Source organism: Lacerta agilis, chromosome 10 (genome assembly GCF_009819535.1).
Source record: "Lacerta agilis isolate rLacAgi1 chromosome 10, rLacAgi1.pri, whole genome shotgun sequence".
Classification (NCBI taxonomy): domain Eukaryota; kingdom Metazoa; phylum Chordata; class Lepidosauria; order Squamata; family Lacertidae; genus Lacerta; species Lacerta agilis.
Genome location: NC_046321.1, coordinates 34230841 through 34243167, shown reverse-complemented (window position 1 = coordinate 34243167; position 12327 = coordinate 34230841). Strand labels below are relative to the sequence as shown.

The 12327-nt window shown below is 41.2% G+C and overlaps 1 protein-coding gene across 1 annotated transcript in view; it reads right to left on the bottom strand.

The window, feature by feature from the left end:
• Nucleotides 1–6009: 6009 nt before the first annotated feature.
• FGD6 (FYVE, RhoGEF and PH domain containing 6) overlaps nucleotides 6010–12327 on the bottom strand; it is a 54856-nt gene continuing 48538 nt past the window's right edge. Inside the window, exons 17-21 of the mRNA XM_033161387.1 lie at nucleotides 12121–12223; nucleotides 11344–11474; nucleotides 7441–7569; nucleotides 6851–6999; nucleotides 6010–6279 (exon numbers count right to left, since the gene is read on the bottom strand). Coding sequence (XP_033017278.1) covers nucleotides 6243–6279; nucleotides 6851–6999; nucleotides 7441–7569; nucleotides 11344–11474; nucleotides 12121–12223 — 549 coding nt within the window. The 3' untranslated portion in view covers nucleotides 6010–6242. The remainder of the gene's footprint in view (nucleotides 6280–6850; nucleotides 7000–7440; nucleotides 7570–11343; nucleotides 11475–12120; nucleotides 12224–12327) is intronic.

Below are 12327 nucleotides of genomic sequence, written 5' to 3'. Positions count from 1 at the left end.
GAGGGGAGGAGGGAAAGAAGAACCCCCCCCCCCCACACACACACCCTGAAGTTGTCAGAGCAATGCCGGCACGGGTACGGCAGCTAGAACAGCCCTTCCGAATCTACCGGAGAGTTAGCTTAGAAGTTGTCTGCGCATGCTCGCGGAAGGTCTTTTTTTTTTTTTTTTTGCAAGCGCCCGGTCGTGTTGCTTAATTGGAGAAGCAGCAGGAGCTCATCGAGAGCCCTGGCTGGCGGCCATTCAATCATGAGGGACCTCTGGCCCGCCAGGGCTTTTGTTGCTTTTGGACTCCAGCTCCCGTCAGCCCCAGCCAGCAAGGCCAACGGACAGGAATGATGGGAGTTGTAGTCCAATAGCATCTGAAGGGCCAAAAGCCAGCCAGCCTTGCAAAAGGGTGCACATAGCCTGCCTTGTTGGGGTTTCAGTATTTAGCCATTTACTGTGCTAACCAAAGAGGAAAAATATTTAGAATATTAACATATTTATGATAAACAAAATGTTCTATAGTAGTATGCAATTATTAGAACAGGTTATGGGTTGTATCCCATTTTAGTGCTGATCAGAGTAGACCCACTGAAATGTAGTCCTACAATAAAGGGATTTAAGGACAGAAGTCATTGAGTAAGCAGGGGCATTCAGTACCGTTACATGTACTTGGGCCTAATTTCAAGAGATATGATGATGATGATACTCTTCAGTTATGTTACCTTGCTCAAAGCAACTTGCAACTAAACAAACATGACACGATTTTAAAATGTAATATAATGAAAAAATACACACTTGTGACATGGGTACTGTTATATGAAAAAACTACCAGTACTCCTTTCTCCTTGTGGGGGATTCCAGAGCCCGTAGAGTCCTCCTAAGGTTCCCTATCAGTAGGAGAAAGTAACACGAGACCAACCAGAGTATATTGAGAAGCAAAGCGGCTAGTAAGCATGATCTATTAAAGGAATTGTTGCAACAGGGACTCCCCACTCACCACACGCAGGAGGAAGGAGAACCCTGAACAATGGTGCACAAGTCATGATATAGGCTTTTGAAATTGCCCACCCTGTAGCCCAAGACCACCCCACTGAAACATCATACATACATACATCACAGAAGGAGGCAGTCTACAGCAGAAATCCTGTTTGCCAGGATACTTGATAATGGTCACTGATTGCATCACCTGGGCAGTGTGGCCAGTCTTTTGTGATGGCTAATACAGTGGTACTTCTGGTTACATACTTAATTCATTCTGGAGCCCTGTTCTTAACCTGAAACTGTTCTTAACCTGAAGCACCACTTTAGCTAATGGGACCTCCCGCTGCCACTGCGCTGCCAGAGCACGATTTCTGTTCTTATCCTGAAGCAAAGTTCTTAACCTGAAGTGTTATTTCTGGGTTAGCGGAGTATGTAACCCGAGGCGTATGTAACCCGAGGTACCATTGTACTTTAGTTCCTGAATCCAGGTCACAGGCTCACCCTATTCATACACAAATGCGGCCTTAAGACAGGAAAGACAATGGAAAGGCTTTCCCCATTTGCCTCCCTTACTGCAGAGGAATATTTGAGGTCATTGGGAGAGTCAAAATGGCTTCAGGTTTGCTCTCCTGTACTATTTCAGACACATGGTTTATATACTTATGTATGTGTTTGCCTTGTACATTTATGAACATTTAATTTATATTTGAGACCTGAGAATTCTTATAACAGTTTCTTGCCCCTTAATGAGTCACTGTAAAAACTGAATCTGCTTGGGACCTCTGGAGATCTAGATGTGAGTAAACAATCAAGTAGTACTGTTGCTTGGGAAGCAGGTGAGCCAAGGATGGGTGTGCAGTTTACAGTTGATGTAGATGTAGTCCCTCAGCTCCTCAGCTTCAGTGTGCTTTGGGAAGCTTAGGTGATGGTGAGCAAGACTGCAATCTTGTACAGAGTTATCTGGGAGTAAAAAATGCCCCCTTTCCTTCAGAAGATAAGACTTGGCCATTGTCATTCATGATTTAATTGAAAAATACATCTGGGAGCTCTGTTGACTTGCTTATGAACTTGAGCAGGTCACTTGTCTCAGTCAGTAGTATGCCTTCAGAAAAACACCTCTTTAAAAAAGCTCAAAAACTCTGGGCAATCCACCCACCCCACGCACGCTCCTCCTCCCTCCAATGACAATGGGTAGATCACTGCCAGTTTTTTATACTGGGAGTAGATTGCAGTCTCTTGGGAGCTGGACATGCCTGCGCTATAGCATAGCCTTGTATTTAAGTGATAGACAAGGAATTGCATTGAGGTGTGTGAGCGTCAGGCTGATTGAGGAGGGATGGATCGCTTTGTCCTTCTTTGTCCAACTTAGCAACCAGGTGGGTTGCCAAAAGAGGGACAACCCCTCCATGGCCAACATAGAAATGCAAAACTCTGTCCCTCTTTTGCCTAGCCCTGGAAGACTAATAAAACATTTTGTAGACTAGTATGGTCTTATTTTATTTATTTATTAAATTTATATTGCCACCCATCAATAAATACTTCCTTGGTGGCTTACAAAACAAATAATGAAGACAAGTGTACAGTAATTAAAATCAATATACAACAAAAATTACAACATTTTATTTATAAATTACTTATTTTACAAGGCTCCTCTAAGTGAATGGCTGCTAAACAGAGCAGCAAGCATCCTGGGGGGCTGACAGTGGAGTAGAAACTGCCAGAAATATGCCCAGGTATAACGTCTAGCACATCTCTGTTTTATTTTAAAATACACACAAACTCCATAACTGACTGATTTGCAGGCATCTCATTACAGGACCCAAGCTAGGTTTCTTCAGAAAGAAGTGCACAGGGGGCAGAGAAACATTGTCAACCATATGGCTGCCAAATCCAAATTTTGTATTAGGTAAATCTAACAGTGGCCAGAATATTTTGGGCAAGCAGGTAAGTGGAATATTTTATCAATACACACACAGTGTTTATTATATTCAGGAGACTCTGCTTTTACTCGTTTGCCACTGGGCCGGGGAGACACTTCAAATTTATTTTGATAAAAACATAACTACGTCTTTCTGATTTCTTTCAGTTGTTTTAATTTGCAACATTAAAGGTTCTGTTCATTCAGTTATTGTCAGACAGTACAATCTACAAGAGCACTTGAAAAATTATAGAACAGCAGTTGAAACAAAACTGTCAGTGCCTCTTACATTCTGTGACACTTCTACACTTGAGATCACTGAAGCCTGTGAAGCATATTTCTTACCTAAATTGTTAAGGGATTACATAAACATACCACGTTCCTTTTTTGCAGGCACTTAATTGGAAACAATATTGCTTGCTCTATTCTATAGCATCTACTAGACAAGGAGTAAATCACTATAATTACATCAACTCCCTCTAAACCAGACCGCAGCAGTGGTAATTAAATAAATCAGAACCCAGGAGGTCATCTTGTAACATCATTTTGCACAGCACATCTTTTGAAATCATTTCTCCCTTTCCGCTAATGGCAGCTCTACTGACCAAGCCATCTATGAACTATACTTCAAAATGTTTCCAGATTCAGCACCAAGATGCTTCTATTAAGAGCATGGGAAGAGTGAAAAGGCCCAGCACCCTCACACAAGGCTAAAAGGGCTGCCTAGATTGTAACCGCATATTGCTTGTTACTTTGGTTCATAATGGTAGTGGTATTTGCTGTCTTACATTTCTTTTCAAATACTCAGGAGCAGCCTCTGCCGTCCAGCTGTTTTGGGGCTACGACTCCTAACAGCCTCAAGTCTCCCGAGTGTGCTCCCAATTCTTCCTTTGTAGTCACACTTGACTTCAGTGCTTTTTGAACACAGTGCCTTTTTCAGAAAGAGGGTCAAAATTCAGGGCATGGCTGTGAAGGAGGAACTGGGAGTACATTCAAGCTTTAGAGCAGTATTATTCAACCTTGGGTGCTGTTGGACTACAACTCCCATCCTCACCAGCAAGCTTAGCCTAGCCAATGGTTGGAGGTTATGGGTATTGTAGTCCAACAACATCTGGGGGGCCCAAGGTTGAAGAATACTACTTTAAAGTGTGTTCTCAGTATTTCATATCAACTGATGTGATATGCCATGTAATTGGCATGTGGGTGGCCCCACCCAGCTGTCAATATGACCTGCAGAAAGTTCGCCATTTTGGAATTCCATCCCTTGAACTGAAAGTGGCTTCCCACTTCTGCTTTAGGCAAAACTCCTATACTAGGCAAGCTCCTTGGTATTTTGCTATCATTCTTCCTGCTTATTAAGAACTCTTACGCAATCACCTTGGGGTTCACTGTTGGGCAAAAAATGTTGTGTATAGCACACTCTGTACATGGTCCAAGACAAAGTGTGACTGTGGGGCGGGAGCAGAGTGTACTAGCCTTCTTCAATCAGTGCACTCCAGATGTTGCTAGATTCCCAATTTCCATTAGTCCCAGCCAGCATGGCCAAGGATCATGGAAGCTGTAGTCCAACAACAGCTCAAAGGCACCAGCTGGGAGAAGCTGGACTATACAGAATAGCTCCTCAGTTAAGAAACCATTTTATTATGAAAGTAGTTCCTCTGTTCCAAGGGCTTTGAATTTTCCCCCCATTGAAAACAGACACCTACTCAAATGAAATGAGTTGGGTTTTTTTCTCCCACATAGGCCAGCCAATATATTTAAAAATAGAAAATACACATTCCCAAAGATAAAGCAAAATCTTTGGGACAATATGCTCCTCTTTGGCAGCAAGGCAATTTTTCTATTAGTGATGCTTTTGATGCAACCACCCTTGTACTAGAAGCAAACAAAAAACTCAACAGATATTTTTCCTCTTTTTCCACGTTATAAAAATAATTAAGAACATTGATGTGAACAAGCAACTTGGTGAACACCAAAGTATCCTATTCTGAAATGTCCACCAGGATATTTTCAGCGTAGATACAAGAATTGCATAATTACCCACCTTCCTAATGTTCTAAATACTATTTCCCTGACTTGTCCTACATTGTAGTAGTACTAGTTTCCATTATTATTATTATATACACACATTTTTCAAATATTAAATAAATATACAATTACTAATTGAGTGCTTTCATTTTAAGTAACAGTTTGCTAATATAAAAATACAATAGAAAGAATTTTTGACGTGTCCAGCAGATCAAATTGTGAATGAAAACTAGAATGAATGACATTCCTTGTCAATGTTATTCCCCCAAAATATTGTGCATTCTTGATACTAGAATTCCAGTTTCAGCTTGTGTTAAAACAGTACAGAAAATTTAAAAATCCCCTGTTAAGCCCTTAGCTATCATATTCTACAGTATGTATGTATGTGACCTTCTTTTGTTTCTGTGGGGAAGCATGTATGTATCAGGGAAAAGTTATCATGCTGAAAACAAGGTTTTTCCTGCTTGAATGATCTAATTCACACTTCAGGAAAATACAATAAATATTAATTTTAAAATCACTTTGGTATTTATGATTTGATACCATCTGTGGTGTAATGTTGCACGGGCAGGTAGAATAATAATCCTTTCAGTTTTCCTTTAAAAACAAGGGCGGGGGGAATTAACAGGCGACTTTTGCAAGTGGATATTAACATGCCCTCTTTGAAGTGAAACTGAATACACAGACTCATCGTTTCATTGTGCTATTCTGGAGTCAGCTGAGAACAGTATATGATCGATGGAAGTAATTTAATTTAAGTGCACATATGGAAGTGTTACATGTTCATGAATCTTTCTATATGTAATCTTAAAAAGGGCTCAGAAACTATTAATCGACCTCGCACTGAGAAAGACTGGACAGCATTTCAGTCAAATGATCACAGATTAAAAAATAAGCATAAGGAGAGGCCTGAGAGCCTGCTGAAAGGCCTTGCTCCTTAAACTTTCCAAAAGCAAAATGAACAGGAAGCCTGAAATTGTGCCCATGACAAACCAAGGAGCAACCACCGCCTGCTACAACTTTTCAACAAAAAAAATATTCCCTAAGGTCAATGACACTTTGGAATTCAATGTGAATCTCAGAAATGATTGTGACCATTAAGTAAAACAGTGACAAAGTTTTTAATAAATAACACTTTTTGTATGACAAAAAAGACATGTATACACATTTCTTTAAAAATTATTACTCCTGAACAAAGACGTTACGCCAGTGAACAATCCAGCTTTGTTTAGGTTGATGTTTGTAAAATCTGATGACTCCTCAATAAACAGAACCATAGTATTGACCTTGTCATCGGACTTTATTTCCTTTAAGTAACAAAGCAAGCATGCTACAATATTGTGGCTTCTTGAAAAGCTTCTATCCACCTGTTTGAAAAGGAAAAGCATTTAATATATTTTGAGCAAACAGAATGGTTTCCAGAGCTTGTATAATTGAAAACTTTCAACTCCATTTGTCACAATATTTATAAAGTACCGGTATATCCAGAAACTATTGAACAGCTTTCAAAATCATGAATAAAAACTGCAAAGCACCATGAGATTACAATGAATGTATACTGTATTTTGAACAGTATGCAGTCTTGAACCAGCTTACAGCTTGCTGATATCCAATGTATGGATCTAGGGAGAAATATGTAGTTTTCTCTCCCATTCTTCTGCACTTTGCAGAGGCGGCAAGTTTCTGCTTGTTCTTTTTGACAAAAGCTTAGTGGAAGGAAGGGGCTATTTTAATCCTTTCCCTAATTTTCTGCAGTTTGTGAGAAGGAGGGCAGAGGCTTTGCAACTGAACTTGAGGAACCTCTTCTGACTGAAATGGACAGGCCAATCATATGTGTATATACTTCTACAAAACTGTATAAATTCCCTAATAAAACTTTGAAAATAATCATGAGACTTTTTAATTAGCATTATTTTTTTCAAAAAAATGCTCACTTACTTTTGTGTTGAATGGGGGTCATCCGCTTTGAATATATAAAATAAAGTATTCTTGTGCAGCAAATGGAAAAGTTTAGATTCCGAGTGTTCATCTTTGACTTCAGCAACTGTAAATCCCAATAAAGGCTGGCTCTCCAATGCAGCCACATCCTAATTTTACAAAGAAAACTACTGTAACCATTTGCAAAATAATCTGAGGTGTCAATAGCATACAAAAAAGTGTTTCGTGCAATATCAAGGCAGCACCAGACCCATTGGATGGATCTTAAGGTTTCCTTATGGGATTTCAACACCATTTGTATCTCATTTTGTCTATTTAATCAGAGAGCAGGAGGAAACAGTGGATACAGTAGCAGAACCAATCCAGTGCTCTGACCAGTATGTCTACAGAATCCCGACTCTGCCTCCACCCAAGCAAGCTATAGCGCCACCAGTGTCGGGAGGGCAGCTCTGCCCCATCACACCAGCCACTATTGCCAGTGATTTCCTGAAATCCCCCGTGTCTGAGCAGGCCTTCAGACTCCACTCCCAGCATCCCACTCATTCAACCATGCAATGTTCTACATTAACTTGTGAGATCTGATTTCTCACCTCACTAGCAGCATATGTGTAGAGCACCTTATTTTTTATCACAAACCACAGGTGTTTCCACGGTTTTTTGCTGCCCTTTGATCTGTATAGATAGCCACTCATTGAAGAATCTTCTGTATTTGCAGATACCTGAAATTAGAACAAACATGATACTCATAAGAGTGCATGAGATTGAACAAATAATATTTTGATGATACCAACATTCTTCATCTAACCAGAAATGTTGGTATCAATATCTTTATTATAATCCTGCTAAAAAGGCCTGAAATAACATAACATTATACATGAGGCTAAGGATATGCCACAATTTCCAGCTGAGAAAACCTGAGCTCTCACAGTAAGTTGCTAGGCGTTGGTAACTCGTGCTGTGTTTTCCAGGACTAGTTATAATCCTTTCAGCATTCATTTCAATGCAGAATTGAAGTTCTACTCAAAATAGATCTATTGAAATTAATGAACCTAATTTAGTCATGTAAATTAACTTCATTGGGCCTACTCTGAGCAGGGCTAGCATTGGAGACAACCTTGAACTCATTTCTCCTTGAAATATAGCAATAAATATAATCAAGAATCTCAGTACAAACCAGGAGTTAGTTAATGAAAGAATTGGAAGAAGAGGAGACATTTCCCTGAAATGGAAGGTGGTATACAATGTTATCTGAGCATGATGTATGTTCCATATGTGTGCTGAGCATGTGCTAAGGTGAAGCAACGTAAAACATATTGCAGATATTCTTCTACTCCCACAATGCGGACCACAGATATTCTCTTCATAATGTGAGAGTGGCTTTCCTACAATAGGTTCTGTTACATCCCAAGGGGGATTCCAAACCATGAAATTGTCTCAATTTTTCATTTTCACTGCTCTTCAGAAAGATGAGTAATAAATTTTTAGTAACCTAAGGCTACCACAAGATGATTCCAGTGACGATTAAAAGGCAAGGATGACTGGGTTAGATTTGAATGAGTAGTTGGGACATTAAGGATTGTTGCATGTCAAGGACCCGATCCCTCCCCCGGTGAAATAAGACACAGGACACCATAAGTAAGGTTCAAATGGGAAATAAATGGCCACAACTTTATTGGTTACGGATGTTGAGCGGTATTGGCTTAGGCATTGGATCAGCCGACTATATCAGACTCCAGTACGTAGTGCTGGCAGTCCGGGAAGGGTTAACCACGATGGATGAGCCCCTGCTGCTGCACATCAGCTAGGAACTCACCCTGCGATCACCGGCCTGGGGCGTGCCTGGGGCCCTCACCTTCCACGCCTCCGGACAGTGGTCACGCCCCACCGAACTCCTTTATCGAAGTACCCTTCAGCCCTTTGGGGGGAGGTGATGGCCAGTCCTCCCCCCCCCCACCTTTCCAACCTACCCGAAGATCCAATGCCTAACCGCACAAAGAGAAGGTAAAGAGAAGGTAAAGGTTTGGAGGCGTTTAAAAACGCCGCTCGAATCAGCTGGATGAAGCAAAAGCGATCACGTGGGCAAGCCGGAAGTCGGCAGGGAGCCCGATCGCAGCGGGAGAAACAGCTGTGCGGCGGTCGGCCGAGCAGCTGCTGGGTGGAGAGCACGCAACGGGGAGCTCCGGAGAGCCTGCCGGATCCCCTTGCCCGCAAATCAAGGCAGGAGCCCCTGCGCAAGAAGATGTGGCGTTTAAAAACGCCTTTAGTGATTCAGCGATCCTACAGCAAGCCGGGAAGGCAGCGCCGGCCAAAGCCGGAAGCCGGAGGGCAGCCCAATCGGCGCGTTCGTTCCCCTGGCTCGATCCGGAGCGCTCTTCCGCTGGGAGAGCCGAGAGTGCGAGCGCCGCTTCGCTGAGGCAGGGATTTCAGCAAGGAGTGAAGGCTTGATCCGGCGAATTCCGACGGCTTGATCCGGCGAGTGAGCTTGATCCCAGGAGATGGTGAGAAAACGCGACGAAGGGAGCAGGAAGCAAGAGGCTGAGCCCTGGGAGCGTCCTGCTTAAGTGCAGCAGGCACGCCCAAAGCCGCCGCGCCAATTGGCCGGCGGCCTGGGCACCGCGCCCAGGGCTCAGCCAATCTGTGCCAGGGGATGACCCCATCCCCTGTGCACGTGCAGGGCTCGTGTTACCTGCCTGCAACCCCCCCTCCTTCTTATGGGCGGAAGGGGCATTAGTCTCAAATCAGAACAATGCGAGTGACTGCAGGGCATGCCAGGTGTATCCCCTGACAGAAAGTGCTATAAAAGAAAGTTATTGTTCTAATTAATATTCTCCATTAGATGCGTCTTCCTAGATCTTACCCTATAATGATAATTTTAATGCAAACTGTAGAGAGAGGATTAAAACACACCTTTTTAAATTCCTAACTGTAGCTTTAAGTACAGTTCAATGTGAACAATATGGATGAAAGCACCCAACACTATTTTCAACACGCTATAAAGGGTAATAAAGCTAAAAGGTATTCTAAATAAATTCACCACTTTTCCAGAAAGAGATGCCTTTAGCATGAAAAATTGATTGGCAGTAAGACAGTATCCCTAGAGAGAGAGAGATGGGCCAAACTGCACACTGAACTTTTCTGTGTCGACAAATCTATCAAGGCAGCATACTGAAGGTACTGCACGTAGCATCTTTTCCAGGGAACGTGCATGTGCAATGCACACAGAGAATACATCAAGAATTAAAGCAACTCCAAACAACAGGGGGTGCTAAAAGGTTTCCTACAGGAACAGCTGGTATATGAACACAATTAAGCTACATAAATAATTTGTTTCATGAAATTCCTCAGGTTGTATGATGTTTCTTTGGGAAGCAGACAAGGGGGGAAAGGTTGCCTAATTGAGATTCTGCGAATGCTCTGTATCAGTATTTGCAAAGAAATAGCATACTACCATGCTAAATGTGAGCACCGTAAATATTCAACTGAAATGGGACAGAACAGTCCCCAAGATAGCAATTCATATGGATAAATATATTTTCCTTTCTGCAGCTTAACAAATAATTATCCAGTCATTTTTAAATTTAGATATTGCATGAACATACGTTCACAAAAATCATACCCACCGTTGTGGAAACCTCCCCCTGTCTCTGTCATCTCTTTCTATAACTCTCCTATGGGTCTCCTGAACAGTCTCCTCCTTCTAACAGACTCTATTTCTCTCTTTCACTTTGGGAATGCTGCGTTGTGACAATTCACTTCCCACATGGTGCAGTAGAATATTAGTACAACTGTATAAATGGAAGTCTGCAACAACATATGTGGCCTACTGGAGCACAAGTACTTTGCCCAAGAATGTTGAAGCAAGTAGTGAGGAAGGTAAGAAGGACAGCCCTTCCCACTCTTTTACCTGGTGACTAAAATAGAAATGTGTGTGCAAATCACTGGTATTTCACCAATTGCAAGAAGCACAAGAAATATAATGGTCAGGTTTCTACATACTAAACCAAAGGACTTCACATAGTCATCTCTTCCATCTATGTGCCCAGGAGGATTTTTCCAAAGTTTAGTTTAACTCTGAAAGGACTGAAGTTTAGCGTTGGGATCCCTGGTTTGTACCTGGCTTAAATCTAACAAATCATGTACTTGGTTCCATAATAAGAGATAAGAGGGACGAAAGTTTCATTCCACCACGCTTCCCACAATTCAAATTCCCATGCTTTGGAAGGAATTGGAGACAGGTAACACAGGGCAATAAATATCTGGGGCAGAGAAGGAGGATTGATAGTGGCAATTGGTTGCACCAAGAGAGCAGCACAGTGCTAATTATTTTTCAACCACACCTGACTAAATATATTTCAACTATCTGTCCTATTATAAGTCTATACTAAAAAAAAGTAAGATGCCCCACTCAAATAGATATCCCTTCTAAAAGCAGTTTACTAATGATGCTATTAATAAAAACAGATAATTTAATACTTAGACTATGTAATACATACTTCCTTAAGAGCAGCTGGGATCTTTTTCTGCTTTCTTCCAGATGGGATACTGTGCAACACTGTGGATAAGGTGCTAGACGGAGTTCTGTGATTTACTGGGGAACCATTTTTAGGAGGTGTGTTCAGCTTATCTGAAATGGAAACGGTTACTTTTGTACTTCATACAAATGGAAACCTCAATTTAAAGGGAATTTCTTCATGAATTGCAAGTTTTAAGTGCACACCATCTGCCCCCCTGAGATTATTGTCATTCTAGTTTCTCACATACATATGAGAGCAATTATATTGCAGTTTTGAATGAGCTTGAACCTATGCTCCCATTTTCAGTTAACAAGCCTGCCTTCTGAACACAGCATGATGGTGGACAAGTATTTGGGGGTGATGATTAAAACAATATTCTTTTGCAAAACTGCTACAAAATGGATGTAAGCTTTTACTAACACTGCCATCCATATTAAATCAACTGTAAAATGCAATGTGAGTTAATCCATGCACTTATGTAAAACACGAGCAAAGCAGGAAAGGATGTTTAATCTGAGTGGTATGTTTTCATCTGAAGAACCACATTGTTTAAAACTAAAATGATATTGCTTTATTATTGTCTTTTGGGAATCTGATTCTGTTCTATTTAATCCTCAAAAAATTGTGCCACTACAAGCCATGCTAAAATGAAGACTGCTCCAATTTAGGGGGTTTACATGCCCTGAAAATATGTTTGTAGCAAATATAGAAGCATCAAAAATTGAAAAGCTGGTTTAGACAAAGTTTTTACCTTACCCTGTTTTTGTAACTCATTAAAGCAATAGTCACATACTCTTGCAGAGTGATGTTTCATATAGTCTAGCCCATGCTTATTTGATGAACAAGCTTGGCAGATTATCTGGAAAAGAAAAAGAAACATGAAGTACACAACACCACACATCTCTCGCTTACATTTTTAAGATGATTAAGATATGTGGTTCAAAACAATTAGAGAGCTTTCTT